The following is a 20,852-nucleotide window of genomic DNA, read 5'->3' as shown; positions in this document are numbered from 1 at the left end:
AGCGGGATAGCCGGAAGTGGACGTGGCGGAACCCGAACGGCGAGATTAGCAAAGAATTAGACTTTGTACTCTGGGCTAACGCTGGCATCATACGAGATGTGGTGGTGTTCAGCAAGGAGCACTACAGTGACCGCAGAATGCCAAGAACTCGAATTAGCCTAGACCTGAGGAGGGAACGAACAAAACTGGTACATAAGAAGCCGATCAATGAGTTACAGAACAGGTATTCGGCACGGTGGAGCGGCAGCCATGCAGTCGCTCAAAATCCCGATCTTGTTTTTGTGCAGTTTATCGCTCGGTCTGGCACGTGGCTACAACTTTGGGGTCCAGCGATCACCGGCTGTCCATCACCAGCGTTGCTGACGGTCCCGATCTTCAATAATGCGTCCTCATGTCATCAGTTCTACTTTACCGGGCACATCCCTTCCATGGTCAGCGGGTGGACAACACTGCTGGCGACTGCAGCGACGCAGGAGGATATATGAGCACTGGAAATCATACGCCCCTTCAGTGGGCACGGTGGAGCGGCAACCATGCAGTCGCTCAAAATCCCGATCTTGCTTTTTGTGCAGTTTATCGCTCGGTCTGGCACGTGGCTACAACCTTCGGGTCCAGCGATCACCGGCTGTCCATCACCAGCGTTGCTGACGGTCCCGATCTTCAATAATGCGTCCTCATGTCATCAGTTCTACTTTACCGGGCACATCCCTTCCATGGTCAGCGGGTGGACAACACTGCTGGCGACTGCAGCGACGCAGGAGGATATATGAGCACTGGAAATCCTACGCCCCTTCAGTGGGCACGGTGGAGCGGCAGCCATGCAGTCGCTCAAAATCCCGATCTTGCTTTTTGTGCAGGTTATCGCTCGGTCTGGCACGTGGCTACAACCTTCGGGTCCAGCGATCACCGGCTGTCCATCACCAGCGTTGCTGACGGTCCCGATCTTCAATAATGCGTCCTCATGTCATCAGTTCTACTTTACCGGGCACATCCCTTCCATGGTCAGCGGGTGGACAACACTGCTGGCGACTGCAGCGACGCAGGAGGATATATGAGCACTGGAAATCCTACGCCCCTTCAGTGGGCACGGTGGAGCGGCAGCCATGCAGTCGCTCAAAATCCCGATCTTGCTTTTTGTGCAGTTTATCGCTAGGTCTGGCACGTGGCTACAACCTTCGGGTCCAGCGATCACCGGCTGTCCATCACCAGCGTTGCTGACGGTCCCGATCTTCAATAATGCGTCCTCATGTCATCAGTTCTACTTTACCGGGCACACCCCTTCCATGGTCAGCAGGTGGACAACACTGCTGGCGACTGCAGCGACGCAGGAGGATATAAGAGCACTGGAAATCCTACGCCCCTTCAGTGGGCACGGTGGAGCGGCAGCCATGCAGTCGCTCAAAATCCCGATCTTGCTTTTTGTGCAGTTTATCGCTCGGTCTGGCACGTGGCTACAACCTTCGGGTCCAGCGATCACCGGCTGTCCATCACCAGCGTTGCTGACGGTCCCGATCTTCAATAATGCGTCCTCATGTCATCAGTTCTACTTTACCGGGCACATCCCTTCCATGGTCAGCGGGTGGACAACACTGCTGGCGACTGCAGCGACGCAGGAGGATATATGAGCACTGGAAATCCTACGCCCCTTCAGTGGGCACGGTGGAGCGGCAGCCATGCAGTCGCTCAAAATCCCGATCTTGCTTTTTGTCCAGTTTATCGCTCGGTCTGGCACGTGGCTACAACCTTCGGGTCCAGCGATCACCGGCTGTCCATCACCAGCGTTGCTGACGGTCCCGATCTTCAATAATGCGTCCTCATGTCATCAGTTCTACTTTACCGGGCACATCCCTTCCATGGTCAGCGGGTAGACAACACTGCTGGCGACTGCAGCGACGCAGGAGGATATATGAGCACTGGAAATCCTACGCCCCTTCAGTGGGCACGGTGGAGCGGCAGCCATGCAGTCGCTCAAAATCCCGATCTTGCTTTTTGTGCAGTTTATCGCTCGGTCTGGCACGTGGCTACAACCTTCGGGTCCAGCGATCACCGGCTGTCCATCACCAGCGTTGCTGACGGTCCCGATCTTCAATAATGCGTCCTCATGTCATCAGTTCTACTTTACCGGGCACACCCCTTCCATGGTCAGCGGGTGGACAACACTGCTGGCGACTGCAGCGACGCAGGAGGATATAAGAGCACTGGAAATCCTACGCCCCTTCAGTGGGCACGGTGGAGCGGCAGCCATGCAGTCGCTCAAAATCCCGATCTTGCTTTTTGTGCAGGTTAGTAAACCCCCCTCTCTCTATTGTAAGCGGACTAGCAACGTCTGCCTGCTGCTCCTACCGTGCCCAAGTGTGCTCTTTCAGTGCTTGTGCGAATGCGTATTTGTTACGAAGCTCTTAATGTGTTGCGGTGACGTTGAACTCAACCCTGGTCCTACTAACAAAGAAATACTTGATGCTATCACTAAACTTTCTGAAAACGTTGACCACCGTCACGTTGAGCTCAAGGCAGCTCTCGACGAATTAAAGACAAAGCAGGAGGTCTTAGTACAGACCGTCGCTAACCTATCAGTAAGATTATGCGCGGTTGAATCCTTTGTCGAATCATTCGACGGTTCTGCAGCTCTTAATGACGCACCACGTCTAATCACCGAAGCTGTCAGAATGGAAGGCCAGGCACTCAATTCTCGACTGGACGAGCTTGAAGATAGGTCCAGACGAGATAACCTATTGTTCTTTGGAATACCGGACTGCCCGACTGAGACATGGGCTCAGTCAGAAGGCCTTGTTCAAGACGTTTTGTCTCGTCACCTTAAAATGCAAATTTCTGACTCGGAAGTTTCCCGAGCACGCAGATTAGGATCCTACACAGATAAAAAGACTCGGCCTATTATCATCAAGTTTTCGTCGTCTAAAGTCGGGGATGCAGTCTGGGCGCAGAAATATAAGCTCAAGGGGACTGGTGTATCAGCTAGCGAAGATTATTGCAGAGCTACGCGAAACTCAAGGAGGAAGCTAACAGAATTTGCAAAGGTAGCCGGGAAGACATACTCTCTTCGCATGAATAAACTGATCATGGACAAAAAAACGTACGTGCACTGCTCAGTAAGTGACAGCGTACGCGAAATTGCTTCAGCACGATCAGTGGATACGCAAGATAGCGCTGGTACTGTAACTGCACGTGCTGGCACTTCCAGTGCATCATAGCTATGCCCGCCCAGATCCTGCGCAAAAGACGCCTCTATTTTTCTTTCCAATATGCGGAGTATTCTGAATAAACGCGTGGAATTGTCTTCCGCTATTGATTCCTGCTCTGCTGATATTGTTGGTCTAACGGAGACTTGGCTTTCTGGAAAAGTTAAAGATGAAGAAATTTTGGACTGTGAAAAGTGCTACAAATTTTACCGATATGATCGTGATTACCGGTCTGGTGGTGGTGTTCTGCTGGCGGTTACTGATAGTCTTGCTTCCCATGTTATTCCAATTGTATCCTCGCTTGAGCTTGTGTGTGCGCGCGTGCTCATTGATTCTCGCGAAATAAATTTTTGTGTCTGTTATCGGCCACCAACTGCATCATTATCATGCTGTAATGAACTGCACGATGTTGTCAATCAGCTGTTCGTCAGATACCCAAAATAGCCCCTCTTCTTACTTGGCGACTTCAATTTTCCTGACATCAGATGGGAACGAGACTTGGTTTCCTTAAAACACAACTCAGCTGAAAGCAAAGAATTTTTAACTTTTTGTCACGACTTCAACTTAACTCAGCTCGTTCACTTTCCCACTCGCATAACTTCCACTTCCGCTAATATTCTAGACTTAATACTTACCACTACACCCGACCTAGCTACCGGCTTAACTCATTCACCGGGAATTAGCGATCACTCGATAATTCACTTCACTCTACGGACAAAGATTTCTAAGAAGAAAAAAACTAGGGTCATCCAAGACTACGGCAAAGCAGCCGTAACCGGAATGAATGCGGAATTTCAGGTCTTTGCTGATCAGTTTTTCGCCGGTTTTGAGCAGCGGTCGGTTGAGGACAACTGGTTGCTTTATAAAAACAAACTCTTGTCTCTTATTGATCGTTTTGTACCTAAAAGAAAAGTTTCATCATGTACTCGCTCACCATGGTTCAATAACATGTTAAAGCGCATGCGCAACAAAAAGAAGCGGATATTTCGACGCGCAAAATTCACAGCCAGAATAGACCACTGGTGCTGCTATCAAAAATTTAACAGAGAATACTGTACTGCACTCTCAAAAGCCAAGAAGGATTTCTTTGATAAAACTCTTCCTTTGCTACTTCGTTCTAATCCCCGTAAATTTTGGAGTATTATTAACGGCACTAAAATGACACACATTCAGTTAATCCAATCTGATGTCCCAGTAATTCAAAGCGAGTGCTGCAATGTTCTGAACAATGTGTTTGCTACTCATTTTCATAAGAGCACTCCCACAGTATTACCGCATATAACAAAAACCAACTTCTTCCCAATGGATTATATCGCTATTGATGCAGTTGGTGTCGAAAGGCTGATTGTCAACTTAAAAGTGTCTTCGTCGGCCGGTCCAGATTGTATTTCATCAAAAATGTCAAAAATGCTGAAGTGTACACAAGTTTATTCTGCACTGATATTGTCAAAGCTTTTTCAACAGTCATTACAGATGTCTACACTACCCTCTGATTGGAAGATAGGGAAGGTGGTCCCAGTGCATAAATCTGGTGATGTACATTCTCCCAATAATTACCGCCCCATATCATTAACATCCATTCCAGTAAAAATCCTAGAGCATATAATATACTCGCACCTCATTGAATTCCTTGAGTCCAATTCCTTCTTCAGCATTTATCAGCATGGATTCCGTAAAGCAGTTTCGTGTGAAACGCAATTGTTATGTTTTACTAACGACTTGTTTATTAACGCGGATCATGACTTTGATACCGATTGCATATATTTAGACTTTGCTAGGGCATTTGACTCCGTTTCACACGATCTACTTATCTTCAAGCTTAATCAACTTAACATAGACCCCAATGTACTTGCATGGATTAAGGAATTTCTCTCTAACCGTAGTCAGTATGTGACGGCTAACGACTTCTCTTCACGTAATTCTACCGTAACATCTGGTGTCCCGCAAGGGTCCGTTTTGGGCCCTCTGCTCTTCTTGATTTATATTAATGATCTTCCTACTTGCCTTTCTTCCTCAACTGTCCGACTGTTTGCAGATGACTGCGTGGTTTACCAGAAAATTACTAACCGTGACGATTACCTCAATCTGCAAAGTGATCTAGATAGGGTATTTGAATGGTGCAGTCAATGGCTCATGACACTTAATACAACTAAATGTAAAAGTATGCAGGTTTCTCGCCACAGCACTAATCATTGTCCGCGTACTTACCACCTCAATAATATGTTATTACCATCTGTTGACAGCTATAAATACCTTGGTGTTCACATTTCTTCTAATCTATCGTGGAATACGCATGTAGAATATGTAACTAACAACGCCAATCGCATGCTTGGTTATCTGCGTCGAAACTTTTTTGATGCCCCATCGTCCCTGAAGTTAACACTTTACAAAACCTTGGTAAGTTCTACATTAGAGTACGCATGCGCCATATGGGATCCTACTCAGACTACACTCATTCAAACTCTTGAAGCCATTCAGAATTGCGGCGCACGCTTTATCTTGTCGAATTATTCACGTCATTCCAGTGTCACATCCATGAAGAAAACCCTAAACTTGCCTGACCTTTCGTTGCGTCGAAAGTCATCTCGCCTCAGCCATTTTCATAAAATATATTATTATAACAACGAGATGAAGGACGTTTTGTTTCATCCACCTCATTACATTTCTTCAAGGACCGATCATCGCTTCAAGGTGGGGCTACCTTCTTGTCGCACAAAATTGTGTAATGACTCTTTTGTTCCTAGAACAAGTGTCGCATGGAACCACCTTCCCTCCACAATCGCCAGCATTGCTGATGACCACCAGTTCAAGATCGCTTTACAAGACGCCTTGTAATACTTCTGTTTTTTTGTTTGCTGCACGTCTTGCCATTTCTTTCCCACTCCTTTCTGTAGTGCCTTTGGGCCCTGAAAGCATTTTATATAAATAAATAAATAAATAAACTCCGGAAGAGGGCATTAGTGTTGAAGCAATGAACGACAATCTTGTGGGCATCATTAAGGAGTGTGCAATAGAAGTCGGTGGTAACTCAATTAGACAGGATACCAGTAAGCTATCGTAGGAGACGAAAGATCTGATCAAGAAACGCCAATGTATCAATGTCTCCAACCCTACAGCTAGAATAGAACTGGCAGAACTTTTGAAGTTGATCAACAAGCATAATACAGCTGACATAAGGAAGTATAGTATGGATAGTATTGAACATGCCCTCAAGAACAGAAGAACCTTAAAATCAGTGGAAAATAAACTAGGAATTGGCAAGAATGAGATGTCTGCGTTAAGAGACAGAGCCGGCATTATCATTACTAGTATAGATGACATACTTCAAGTGTCTGAGGAGTTCTATAGAGATTCATACAGTACCAGTGGCACCCACGACGACAATGGAAGAGATCATATTCTAAAGGAATTCGAAATCTCACAGGTAACGCCAGAAGAAGTAAAGAAAGCCTTAGGAGCTATTCAAACGGGGAAGGCAGCTGGGGAGGATCAGGTAACAGCAGATTTATTCAAAGATGGTGGGCAGTTTGTTCTAGAGACACTGGCCACCCTGTATACGCAATGCCTCATAACCTCGAGCGTACCGGAATCTTGGAAGAACGCTAACACAATGCTAATCTATAAGAAAGGGGACGCCAAAGACTTGAAAAATTATAGACCGATGAGCTTACTGTCAGTTGCCTACAAACTATTAACAAAGCTAATCACGAATAGAATCGGGAACACATAAGACTTCTGTAAAGCAAAGGACCAGGCTGGATTCCGTAAACGCTACTCAACAATAGACAATATTCACACTATCAATCAGGTGATAGAGAAATGTGCGGAATATAACCAACCCTTATATATAGCTTTCATTGGCTACGAGAAAGCTTTTGATTCCGTCGAAACCTCAGCAGTCACGGAGGCATTACGGAATCAGGGTGAAGACGAGCCGTATGTAAAAATACTGCAAGATATCTATAGCGGCTCCACAGCGACCGTAGTCCTCCATAAAGAGAGCAACAAAATCGCAATAAAGAAAGGCGTCAGGCAGTGAGATGCGATCACTCCAATGCTATCCAAAGCCTGTTCACAGGAGGTATTCAGAGAGCTGGATTGCGATGAACTGGGGATAAAAGGTAATGGAGAATATCTTAGTAACTTGCGATTCACTGATCCTTGCTTAGTAACTCAGGAGACCAACCACAATGCATGCTCACTGACCTGGAGGGGCAAAGCGGAAGAGTGGGTCTTAAAATTATTGTGCAGAATACTAAAGTAATGTTTAACAGTCTCGGAAGCGAACAGCAATTTGCAATAGGTAGCGAGGCACTGGGAGCGGTAAGGGAATACATCTGCTTAGAGCGGGTAGTGACAGCGGATCCGGCTCATGAGACCGAAATAATCCGAAGAATAAAAATGCGCTGGGGTGCGTTTGACACGCATTGTCAGGTCATGAAGAGCAGGTTGCCATTATCCCTCAAGAAAAAAGTGTATAATAATTGTGTCTTACCAGTACTCACCTACGGGGCAGAAACCTGGAGGCTTACAAAAAGGGTTCTGCTTGAATTGAGGACGACGCAACGAGCTATGGAAAGCAGAATGATGGATGTAACTTTGAGGGATAAGAAAAGAGCAGATTGAGTGAGGGAACAAACGCGAGGTAATGACATCTTAGTTGAAATCAAGAGAAAGAAATGGGGCATGGACAGGACATGTAATGAGGAGGGAAGATAACCGATGGTCATTAAGGGTTATGGAATGGATTCCAAGGGAAAGGAAGCGTAGCAGGGGCGGCAGAAAGCTATGTGGGCGGATGAGATTAAGAAGTTTGCAGGGAGGTCATGGCCACAATTAGTACATGACTGGGGTATTGGAGAAGTACGGGAGAGGCCTTTGCCCGTAACCAGGCTGCTGCTGCTGCTGCTGCTGCTGCTGCTGCTGCTGCTGCTGCTGCTGCTGCTGCTGATGATGATATGTGTGTGTGTGTGTGTGTGTGTGTGTGTGTGTGTGTGTGTGTGTGTGTGTGTGTGTGTGTGTGTGCGTGTGTGTTGTACAACCTTCTCGAAATGCGAAGATGGTGGGATCGTTCGCCCCTGCGTCACATTGCTTTTTCATCCACTTTCATTTGAATTCAATTATTGTTTCTTTATTTCATTTATTCATCATCATCAGCAGTAGCAGCCTGGTTACGCCCACTTCAGGACAAAGGCCTCTCCCATACATATGCAACCAGCCTGGTCATGTTCTAATTGTGGCCATGTTGTCCCTGCAAACGTCTTACTCTCATGTGCCCACCTAACTTCCTGCCGCACCCTGCTACGCTTCCCTTCCCTCGGAATCCAGTCCGTGACCTGAATAACCATCGATTATCTTCCCTCTCAATACATGTCCTTTCCATGCCCATTTGTTTTTCTTGATTTAAACTAACATGTCCTTAACACGGGTTTGTTCCGTCACCCAATCTGCTCTTCTCTTATGCCTTAACGTTACACCATCATTCTTCTTTCTATAGCTCGGTGCGTCGTCCTCAATTTAAGTAGAACCCCTTTCGTAAGCCTCCAGGTTTCTGCCCCGTAGGGGAGTACTGGTAAGACACCGCTGTTATACACATTTCTCTTTAGGGCTAATGGCAACCTGGTTTTCATGATCTGAGAATGCCTGCCAAACGCACCCCAGCCCATTCTTATTCTTCTAAATATTTCAGTCGCATGATTCAGATGCGCAGTTTCTACCTGCCCTAAGTAGACGTATTTCCTTGCCACTTCCAGTGCCTCACTACCTATCATAAACTGCTATTCTATTCCGAGACTAACATTACTTTAGTTTCCTGCAGATAAATTTTAGACCCACCCTTCTGCTTTGCCTGTCCAGGTCAGTGAACGTGCATTGCGATTGGTCCCCTGAGTTGCTAAGCAAGACAATATCATCAGTGAATCGCAAGTTACTAAGGTATTCTCCTTTAATACAGTCCAAGTCTCTGAATACCTCCTGTAAACACGCTGTGATAGGAGAGATCCTATTTCCCTGCCTTACGGCTTTCTTTATTGGGGTTTTGCTGCTTTCTTTATGGAGGACTATGGTGGCTGTAGAGCACCTATGGATATCTTTCTATATATTTACATATGGCTTGCCTACATCCTGATTCCGTAATGCCTCCACAACCGCTGAGCTTTTGACTAAATCAAACGTTTTCTCGTCCACAATGAAATCATATATAAGGCATGGTTATCTTCCCCACATTTCTCTATCACCGGATTGACAGTATGAATATGGTCCATTGTTGACTAGCTTTTACGGAATTCGGCGTGGTCCTTTGGTTGACAGAAATCTAAGGTGTTCCTGGTTCTATTTGCGATTACCTTATTAGGTACTTTGTAGGCAACGAACAGTAAGCTGATCGGTCTATAATTATTCAAGTCTGCGTCCCCTTTCTTATGGATTGGGATTATGTTAGCGTTCTTCCAACGTTCCGGTACGCTTGAGGTCATGAGGCATTGCGTGTACAGGGTGGCCAGTTTTTCTAGAACAATCTGCCCACCATCCTTCAACAAATCTGCTATTACCTAATCCCCCCCCAGCTGCCTTCCCCCAAGGCTTTCTTTACTTTTTCCGGCGTTACTTGTGGGATATGAAATTCCTCTAGACTTTTCTCACTTCCGTTATCGACGTGGGTGTCACTGGTACTGTGTAAATTTCTATAGAACTCCTCAGCCACTTGAATTATCTTATCCATATTAGTAATGATATTTTTGGCTTCGTCTCTTAAAGCATAAATCTGATTCTTGCCTATTGCTGGTTTCTTCTGCACTATTTTTTGGCTTCTTCCGTTCCTGAGAGCATGTTTAATTCTTTCCATGTTATACTTCCTTATGTCAGCTGTCTTACGCTTGTTAACTTCGAAAGTTCTGCCAGTTCGTTATAGCTGTAGGGTTAAAGGCTTTCACACATTGGTGTTTGTTGATCAGATCTTTCGTCTTCTGCGATAGCTTACTGGTATCCTATCTAATGGAGTTACCACCAACTTCTAATGCACATTACTAATTTATTTTATTAAGCAGAAGTATGTTACCGTGTGTTTTGCTTGTTGTCAGAGTTTGTTGGCTTCGTATGATATGACTAATGAAAATGGCGTCCCTCAGTTAACCGCCTTTATACTCGTATATTAAACGAAGGTCTCGAATCTGGCACCATTGATGCCTTCGGGTAACATGTGTCGGTTTATCGATTGGTTGGCTTCACCCTAAAAGATCACGTTCTCCTAACGGCTGCGGCAGAAAGGATGTTTTACATCCGCTGCCAAGGTCTGTGAGTGGTAGCGCTGGCTCTCAGTCCCAGGGTTCGACTCGGAAACATCAATAACCAGGAAAGTGGATGGGGAAATGGCGCCGCGGTAGCTCAATCTGTAGAGCATCGCGCACGAAATGCGCATGTTGTGGCATGGTTCTCCAGCTGCGGTGTTATTTTTCAGCCACACTCATTTCTTTTATTTACCGTTTCTCTATTCATTTATTAGGCAGAAGCTATTTGCGCTGTGTTTTCCTTGTGTGTAGTGTTTGTTGCCCTCGTATGTTATGACTTTACATATAGATAGATATATATATATGTCATCATCAGCCTGGTTGCGCACGCCCACTGCAGGGCAAAGGCCTCTCCTATACTTCGTCGCCAACTTCCCCGGTCAATATATATATATATATATATATATATATATATATATATATATATATATATATATATATATATATATATATATTCCGCAAAGAGACGATGAACTTGTTCGAAGACGTAGTTACTAACGTTTTCGACTGGTTGTCCAGCCTTCGTCCGAATGCAGGCTGGTCCACCGTTTAGTAAATAATTATTCCAAAAAGCTTGTCGTCTTTTTATTGCATATGGTGCGTCAAGTCCTGCCTATTCAGCGTTGAAGAAAGCCCGTAGAAACATATATATATATATATATATATATATATATATATATATATATATATATATATATGTTGGTGTATGTATGTATGTATACGTACATACATGCTAACGCATACACATGCTCTTTTAAGCTCTCCCATCTGCGCTCGACCTTTGCCACATGACCGGCTCGTCACCATAGAACGCATACACTTTTTGCTTACAATCTGACACGCATAATGCCCTACGGATTCAAAAGCCCAACCTGATTCGGCATTCTCATCGTCACCCACCTGGGGCTTGCAAACACGGCTGGTGCGGTGAGCTTCCTCTCGATTAGGCAGCTGCCATTGCTCAGCTGCACATGCTCCCCGTCTCCTGCGTCGAACACGGCGTCCGCCTTGAAGTGGAATCCCGTGTTGAGCAGAGGACCCGCCGGTGAGCTGGTGAAAGTTACCAGCATGTCTGATCCCGTAGCCACGATATTGGACTTGAGGCGACCGCGGCCGCACAGTGTCGCGATCAGCGGGAAGTCCTCCGTCGGCCCGTCGTACACCTGCGACCACCGATTGTAGGGCAGAGCGTTAAGAAACATGGCCCTAACGAAAACAATGACGAAAGCTATCGTTACAAAGTGGGAGGGGTTTTGAATAATGCCCATTTCAATGCATACACGTCGACGCCAATATCTGGGTGCAACCAGTCTGTGTGAGAAGCACGCAAACATTCATTCGTCTGAATAAGTCTAGAAAGCAAAACAAAGCGCTTGTGTATATTTGTGCCTCTTAGTGGCTGATGCGATCGGTGTGCGCGCATACCATATAGTTCTTTCAGTTACTATATCAATGCTTTTCTGTCGCTTGCTTCGTTTTGTGTTTTCTTAATATGACCCTATAGACCTGCTCTATCTACAAGATTGTTCAACAAAAGTGCCATGCAAACGGCGATTGTACGTATTTCTCTTACTGGAAGATATTAAACAGTAAATGCGTTTTCACATATGGATTGGACATGTGTGATATGCAGTCACGAATACTTACGCTCGGCCACTGCTGTACAGCTGTCCAAGTCACTAAATATTATTTCGCCTGAGTTTTTGCGCTTGTGCTGCGCAGTTCGCTGAGTTCTTTCTACCATATCTACCATTCACCTGTTGCTAGTTGTCATTTTAGTAATATTTCGACAATAATAAGTTATTTATATTTTGGTGAAGGTAAGACATGTCAATACGTACAAGATACCACATATACTTAGTAAGTATAATTTCGAGCGTCAGGACTCACTGGAACTTGCTTATGCGAGCACCATGCTAAATTATGGTGTTCTAGGTGACAAAACCACAATCTGATTATGCAATTCCGCATAGTTTGGGAGATGTGTGGCACAGTTTGGTCACCCGAAGTTGTTCGTGTCGTGTTGCATGTTTCATGCGTTGACCCGGCGAAAATTGGATCGCGCCCTGGAGTTCAGGGAAATGCCACAAGCATAGGGCTATGGCAATGATTGAGGAAGAGCTTTTCTGTGAAAATGATGGTGCTTGGTTTGATGCTAGAGCCTGCTAGCCGCCATTTCCCGCCTATCACTGAATACACCCTTAGTATGTTCTAACTATTTCCAATTATCGAGGGCTACTGTGCTGTTGCCAATCATGATCTGAAAGCCAAGAACCCGCAGCCAGTGTCGCACTGCTATCACCTACGGTTGGTAAAGGACTTTGGTTCTTGTTAGAACAATACTAAATAATTACTTCGAAAAAGCCTACTGCTGCTGTAATCTGAGGCATTCTTTGTGCTTGCATATGAAAGGGTGGCAGCTCTGGCGATCATTACGCATTATGTGGCAGGGTGTAGAAAAAAAATTTTATACATATGTGGAAGTCAGTCTGTGTTTTCAACGGCGCAACTAAGTCATGCTAATAATGTATGACTCGCTCCTAACTATAACCTAAATAAAATTACATCAATGTTCGACAACACAAATTTCTGCGAGCCAGAGCGGAGTATTAGTCCATTTTCTATCAATGACCGCACGAACCCTGACGTAGTCGTAGGGGCACCGCTCCGGGTCCCTGGTGACCGGTCTCGGAAAGCACATGAGCAGGTTGTCGCAGCGCAGCCCGTCAACGTCGAAAGCAGCTAGGTCTAGGCCCACGAGATTTCGGCGCACGCTGATGCGGTACTTGCAGAGCAGGTTGCGCGGGTAGATGCCAGGGTACCCCGGCGACTGCACAAAACAGCGGCCTGGGGAGCAGTCCCTGAATGCCCGGTGGCAGTAGCTGTTGGGAACCGGCACGCCACGACGGTTCGGGTAGAGCTGCGAGTACTGGCCATACCTGCGTTACGCCAGTTAATACCGGCAGCTAAAGAACCATGCGTAGATCGAAACGCCAAATGTTGCTTTGATAAGTAAGAATGCATTTTACGAAATATAAGTTGGCATACAGAACAGTTCGTATTTGGTACGAAGTTATTTATTTATTCACATTACCTTACAGGCCCATTGAAGGGCATTAAGTAAGGGGCAAAAGTAATTACACGAAAAAAATTTCAGAGCGCAACATCGTTATACAATGTTAATACGCGTCGAATTCAGGTTATCACGGAATGTGTCATGATTGGACATGAATACAACATGATCCGGGAGACTGTTGCAATGTAGTAGCGATAGCTTTTGCTAGTGGTGGTGAGCTAAATGCCTGCGTTTGACTATAAATGCGCATAAAACTAAGTGCGCTGTGAATGCAACGACATGTGCGCACAGGATAAGGAAGCGGCAAGCAATGAAAGCTATTACTATTATTGTACCTGTGAAGCAGAAATAAAAGAGCAATCACGCGGTGATCTTCTAATGATTGAAATGCAAGGTCTTGTTTTATTCGGGTAATGTTCGAATGATAGTCGAAACATACAGATATGAATCTGGCTGCCCTGTTCTGAACGACTTCCCACATACGGATTAGATTATTTTGATATGGTGGCCATGTCCATGATGCGAATTCTAGTAGGGGGCGAACATAAGTAATATATGCTAGTTTTCGTACATTAGAAGGCACTTTACGAAAATACCTACACAGGTAGCAGAGAAATTCAGAAGTATTGGATGAGACAGTTGCTACATGCGTTGTGCAAGATAAGTCCGATGAAAGATGAACGCCGAGATCTTTGTACAATGGAGCAGTCGAAGCCACGGTATTATTAATCGAATAGTGGAACAATGAGTTATTGTGCTTCCGAATAAACGAGATTACCCTGCATTTGGAGGCGTTAAGGGACCTCTGCCAAGTTGCGCACCATCTAAAAGTCAGTTCAAGGTCATTTTGGAGAGTAAGATGATCATTGAAGCATTTATTTCACGGTAGATGACGCAGTCGTCAGAGAACAACCTAACTGAGGAATGAATGTGAGCGGGCTAGTCCATGATATATATTAACAAGAGTCAGGGACCTTGCACACTGCCGTGGGGGACACCGGACATGACGTCGCAAAGGCTAGACGGAATGTTGCCGGCCAATGCAAATTGCTGACGTGAAGACAATATGTTACGTAGCGAAAAGAGTGGTATAGAATCAATACAAAGGGCCGACAATTTGGAAATTAAACGGCAATGAGGTACAGTATCGAACGCCCTCGCGAAATCAAGAAAGAGGCAATCGGTTTCATTGTTAGAATTCATGTTAAAGTGAAAGTCAGTCGTAAATTTAGATAACTGAGTGTCACATGAGTAGCCTTTTCTGAAGTCAGGCTGATTATAGCAAAAAAATTAAATGATCCAAGGTGGGAGCAGATATGAGAAGCTCTAATATGTTCCAGTAATTTGCAGCATATACATGTTGGTGAAATGGCTCGATAATTACAGGGCGAGTGCTTCTCACGGGATTTTAATAGGGGAGGTAAATTACCAACCTTCACGTCCTTAGGCAGCTCACCTGATGAAAGAGACTGGTTAAAGGGAAGACACAAAATGCGACTGTAAATATTAGTATTAATATTCAGTATTTCATAGTTGATGTGATCAAGCCAGAAGAAGTAGAAACTTTGAAAATCGTGATGAGGCTCGCGATACCTTCTGCAGGGATGGCGGTTTTGAGCCACGAAAGCGGAGCCATACATTGCGCTCTTAGAAAAAGGCAATCGTTCCGTGCAGGTTGCAGTTTATTATAATCGGTCATTCAAACCGGAGACATTGAAGTTCATACGGAGCTCATAGGAACATCAGAACACGAATAGGCCTGCTCAGCCCTACTGGTTGATTAGACCTGTCCGTTAGCCAGGCGCAACACTTGGACAAATTAATCAAACCAATAAAGTTTATTTTCTAGTTCGTTGTGACCAAGGCCAAATGGGACCGACGTAAGTGACATATCGGGCAACGCAATTTTCATGTGTTTTCTCCAAGCATACCGACCGCGACAGAAACGAAAGGTATCCAGAAAAGGAATCCAGCATCACCTAAATGCGCAATTCGTTGTCCGAAACTTCTGTGCCTGACATGCTTGCATTACGTCGTGTCTTATTTTGTGGTAGGGCAAGCTGAACAAGGACAACAGAAAGCCACATCTGACACATCCAGCGCTATGCCCCACAGCACAAACCCCTATAGCTATCTTCATCGAATTACTTCTTTAATAACGTACAGACGCTATTTGCATCTTTATAAGCTTTGTATGCATGAAATAAGGTGGCAAGTTGTTTACTTACCCTAATTTCATAAAATCATCATGTTGTTATCGGTGAGCACACAATTAGTGTCGAGCAACGTAATTTTCTCGTCACATATGATTTCAAAGAGCACTTGTATGGTGTGTTAAGAGAGCCACAAAAGGCTGAAAAAATGGAAACGCATTCAATTTGAAAATTATGAGATATAGTCAATAAAAATAAATTAATTTCAGTATAACGGATCTCTCTACAACAGCCGACGCTTATGCAATTAACGCTGAATCAGTGTACAGACACACTGCACGGTTGAAGACACTGTCATACAATATTTGTAGTGCTAATTCTCAGATTTTCACTGCTTCGCCTAATGCGACATATAAAGTCTCCGGGAACGACCCATTTTTCTGTAACGCTCACTCACCAGGGCCGGCCACAGCATTGGCGACATAACGGTGACTGTCCAAGAGGAAACGACGTCGACGAATAGATGAAGCCCTTATGACGATGATGGCATGCCGACAACGAGATGACAATTCTGGAAATATGGCGTTGATATAACTACGAGCGCGTGACGAAGATGGCGTGCGGGCATTCTGATGACAGCGAATATCCGAGTACGTTAACATGACGGTGACTCCATGACAAGAATGAGAGAACGACGACGCTATACCGAGATGCGAATGATGAAGCTGGAATGACCATGATGAAACGACCACGACGACGTCACGGCAGGAGCATGGCAACCAGTGCTTAATAATGGTTCTATGACAACGATGCCGTTACAACAGCGGTGTAGCCGCAATTGAATAACGGCTTGATTGCAGCACAATAACAAAGAAGGAATGAGGTTGGTAAAAAGATGCATAGTGCATTGTGGTGTCGTCTACCGTCTTTGTTTACTGGCGCTAACTATGCTTTCCAAGCCAGTTTACCAACACGCCAAACAAATGGCAATGCTGAAAAGACAAAGGCGGTGTGACGAAGACAGCATGACCAAAGTTGGATGACGTTTGTGGAACGATGACGGCGATGCGACGAAAGCTTCAGCGTCCGTGCCTAGATCACTGCAAGGCATTCCTTTTCTGTGGTTGAGTAATTAGTCTCAGCACATGAGAGCGTTCTGCTTGCGTATGCAATGACTCTCTCGGCTGAGTCTTGCCAGTGCACGAGCACAGCGCCTAGGCCTACGTTGCTAGCCTTCGTATGAATAATGGTAGGATCGTCCTCGTCAAAGCGAGCCAGTACAGGAGGTGTTTCCAGGCACTGTCGGGGATCATTACACGCTGCTTGTTCTTCTTCGCCCCATACGAAGGCAACTTCTTCTCTTGTAGGGCGCGTTACAGTGAAGCTATTTGTGAAATATTGGCAATAAATCTTTGGCAATACGAGGAGAGGCCTAGGAAACGCCTCACTGCGTTCTTACCCGTGGCATTGAAAACTTTGCGATAGCCGTGATCTTCTCGGGGTCAGGGCGGACGCCTTGATGACTGACAACATGACTTAAGAACTGGAGTTCCTAGAAATCACATTGACACTTTTCTGCTTTCAGTGATAAGCCGGTTGATCGGATAGTTTGTAGAATCACCAGCAGCTGTCTCAGGTGTTCCTTGAACGTGTCCAAAAAAACTATGAAGTCGTCGAGGTATACTAGGCATGTCTGCCACTTCAGGCCTGAGAGAACCATATCCATGACTTGGTGAAAAGTTGCTAGAGCTGAGCATAAACCGAAAGGAATGGCCTTGAATTCGTAAAGCCCATCAGACGTTAAAAAAGTAGTTTTTTCTCTGTTTTGCTCGTCAGCCTCGATTCACCAATAGCCGCTTTTGAGGTCAATCGACGAGAAGTAGCGGGTACGTCTCAGCCTGTCGAGAGAATTGTCGATACGCGGTAATGGGTGTAGTATTTCTTTGTCACCCGGTTCAGCTTACAGTAGTCGACACAACAACGTAGACTGCCGTCTTTTTTTTTTTTGGCCATCACTACCGGCGATGCCAACGGGCTTTTTGATGGTTGGATAACATCGTCGTCGAGCTTTTCTTTTCACTTGCTCTCGGATCACGTCGCGTTTCTTTATTTTTTGTGCCATACGGTACGGGTTTTGTCGGGTTGGTCTCGCAGTCTCTTCCATGATAATCCGGTGCTTCGTCAGTTGCGTCTGACCAACTCTGGATGTCGACGAGAAACAATCGCGAAATTGATGAAGCAAGTCCACAAGACGCTGCCGTTCCACTGGTAATAAGCTCACGCTCACGTCAAGAACAGGCAACAGTGCCGAATCGTCTTGCTCTCCTTGTTGTAATGCAAAGCATTCACCGAATTCCGCAATCTCGTCGAGGTAAGCAACTGCTGCGCCTTTTGCAATGTGTCGTCGTTGCTTGCTGCAGTGTGTCAGCAGTAGTTCTGTTTCCCCATGCATTACTTTTACGAGACTTCTGGGTGTGGCAATACATTAAGTGAGCAAAAGCGCAATTATCTGCTCGGCAGTACCTCACCCATCGTACTCTGTGTCGCATCCGACGGAAAAAACGCAGCAAGATAACTGAGGCACGGTCACATCATCTATGAACCGCAAGACTGGCGTTGTAGGTCTGCACTTTCGTCCCTAGAAAAGGTTAGTATACCTTCTGGTATATTGATGATGGTGCCGTACTCGCATAAGTCCATATCTAAGATTACAACTTTGGAGTAGTCGGGGAGAATAACAATATTTGCGAGGAATGACGAATCCCCTATGTTGACCCTTGCAGTACACTTGCCAGTCGGTGTCAGTAGCCGGCCTCCAGCGCCTCTAATGCGCGGCCCCGACCATTCCATTTTCACTTTGTGAAGTCGGTCCGCCAGCTTTCCAGTTACGATTGAAAAGTCCGCGCCAGTGTCTACTAGTGCCGTTACGTCGTGGCCGTCAATCGATAGAGTAACATCGGCGCTAACAATCTCGTTTGTCGTGAAATTATCCGGCTGTATCGGATTCTCGTTCGACGACAATGGAGGATTTTCAGTACTTTGACGTGTGCCATCCGTCCCCCATAAGGTCGCGGCCTTCAGTTGCCCCGGCGAGGGCTGGGAGATCGCCCTCAGGTGACGACAGTGGAACTGCGTCTTACAGCTGGAAAACAATGTCCCGGAGAAGAGGAGCGCGCCCGGTAACCGGGAGAATAGGCTTGCCAGCTCGTCGAACTCGCATTGATGTTGGCTTGGCTGCCGTCAAAAGCACGGCGAGAAGCAGTGGGTGGGAACGCTTCGTACCCTTTGACGCGATAATGGCAATGACGGCAGATGTGGCCAAGTTCCCCACAGTGCAAGTACAAGGGCCTGTAGTCAGCTCTCCCTCAAATGTCGGTTCTGCAAAGTGGTGGTCACGTCGGTTGTTCCCTGTGGTACCAAGGGGATGCAGATGCTGACTGCTGGTGATACTGCGGCGACGGCATCGGAGCTGGCGGGCGACGTACATCTGCGCAGCTGGGCTGCCACGTCTGGGAATGTGACTGTGGCGTCGTCATCGGAGGTGGCGGTCGACGGACAACATTTGCGTAGCTGAGCTCCCACCTCTGGGAATTGTCTCGGGAACCACAAACAGTGGCTTTACTTTTTGGTGCACAACGTGAGTTATCGACGCAGCTCTGTGTTCATTTTGCGTGGCAATAAGCTTCTTAATTTCTTCCTGAACAATTTGGCGTATCCGCCGGTGCAAGGAACCCTCGTATGTACCCGCCACCGCTGTGGCTCTTACCGGTCCACTGCTGTTCAGGTGATCATAGTGGCGGCTGCTTAGGCGTAACGCGCGCTCTATGGCTGTCGATTCATTAATAAATGCATCGAAGCTCGTCGTCGCCTCCCGCACAAGACCGGCAAACAGCTGCTCCTTCACGCCGGGCATGAGGTCGCTGAATTTTATTGCCTCGGCCATATCTGGGTCTGCTGGACAACAAAGACAAGCCATGTCCTCAGCGAACATGGAAACAGCTTCATTCGGCTTTTGAATTCGAGATTCGAGGAGACGCTGTGCGTCGTCTCGCCTTTCGGTGCTCCCAAACGTATGGAGAAACTGGCGGCGGAACTCATCCCAGCTTGGCGAGATTCCCTCGCGATTTACGAACCACGTGTGGGCTCCGTCTTCAAGAAAGAAATACACATGCGATAGGTTCTGTCCAGCATGCCACTCATTAAACTTGGCTACGCACTCGTAGTCCTCAAGGAGGTCTCCTGCATCCTCGTAGGCATTGCCGAGGAAGCTCAAGGGAAATCGAGGAGTTAAAAGAGTCACCTGTGCGGGCCCTGGGTCTTCCACGGCTTGGGCAAACGTGGTAACTGGCAGACTTCAGGGTAATGGACCAAATTCGGGGCTTTTATTTATTTATTTATTTATTTGTTTATTTATTTATTTATTTATTTATTTATTTATTTATTTATTTATTGATGACACCCTCAGGGTCAACAGACATATTAGGCGACGGCTTGTGCAGTGAACGGGTGTATAGGCACGTGAACTTTGTGGGGCCGTTGACAAGCGTCCAAAACCTTTCCCCAGCACCTCCACCAGTGTCATGATTCACAAGCAGCAGGAAGTTAGAAAAAGTGTAGGACACTTTAATTGCAGACTAACTGAAAAGCGATTGCGCAGGGACCTCTCCTTCTCTTCCGCAATGCACGAGGTCTTCGTCTTCCTCTACGTGCCGCTTACTTCATGTGGCAATATGAATGATGTTGCGATTGATCCATGGCGTTTTTCACATGGGCTACGCCGACTATCGACGTTTTAGCCGAAACCTCATCAACTGCACCAGACTCGACTATCCTATCGGGTTCCACTCGACAAACGTTCCCTTTCAAGACCAAGTTCAAGTCCGTGAGTGAAGTTTTCGTCATTCCACGCGACTTTGAAAATTCGAAGCGGCGGAAGCCCCGTTAGGCCTCGATAGGCTTAACGCGTGAGCGACCGCCTCACCACTGCGAACTACCATCCCCTGTAAGCACACAAGGCCTAGCGCGAGCACGGCGCTCGAGGGCGACGGGCAGCGTCGACGACTTCGACGCGGCCTGAGATGGACCTCCGCTGCTCGAACCCACCGAACTTGAAGCCCCTCATGAACGGACCCGCCAACGATCC

At 46.3% G+C, this 20,852-nt stretch overlaps 1 protein-coding gene across 3 annotated transcripts in view; it reads right to left on the bottom strand.

The window, feature by feature from the left end:
* The window catches only part of LOC135915547 (uncharacterized), a 443,789-nt gene that overhangs the window by 187,040 nt on the left and 235,897 nt on the right, over positions 1–20,852 (bottom strand). For all 3 annotated transcript variants that reach the window (XM_065448668.2, XM_070523050.1, XM_065448667.2), the window contains exons 4-5: positions 13,122–13,419; positions 11,381–11,643 (exon numbers count right to left, since the gene is read on the bottom strand). In XM_065448668.2, the coding sequence (XP_065304740.1) occupies positions 11,381–11,643; positions 13,122–13,419 (561 nt within the window). The remainder of the gene's footprint in view (positions 1–11,380; positions 11,644–13,121; positions 13,420–20,852) is intronic.

The sequence above is a fragment of the Dermacentor albipictus genome, chromosome 8, assembly GCF_038994185.2.
Source record: "Dermacentor albipictus isolate Rhodes 1998 colony chromosome 8, USDA_Dalb.pri_finalv2, whole genome shotgun sequence".
In the NCBI taxonomy this organism is placed as follows: domain Eukaryota; kingdom Metazoa; phylum Arthropoda; class Arachnida; order Ixodida; family Ixodidae; genus Dermacentor; species Dermacentor albipictus.
This window is presented reverse-complemented; position numbering and strand designations above follow the sequence as displayed.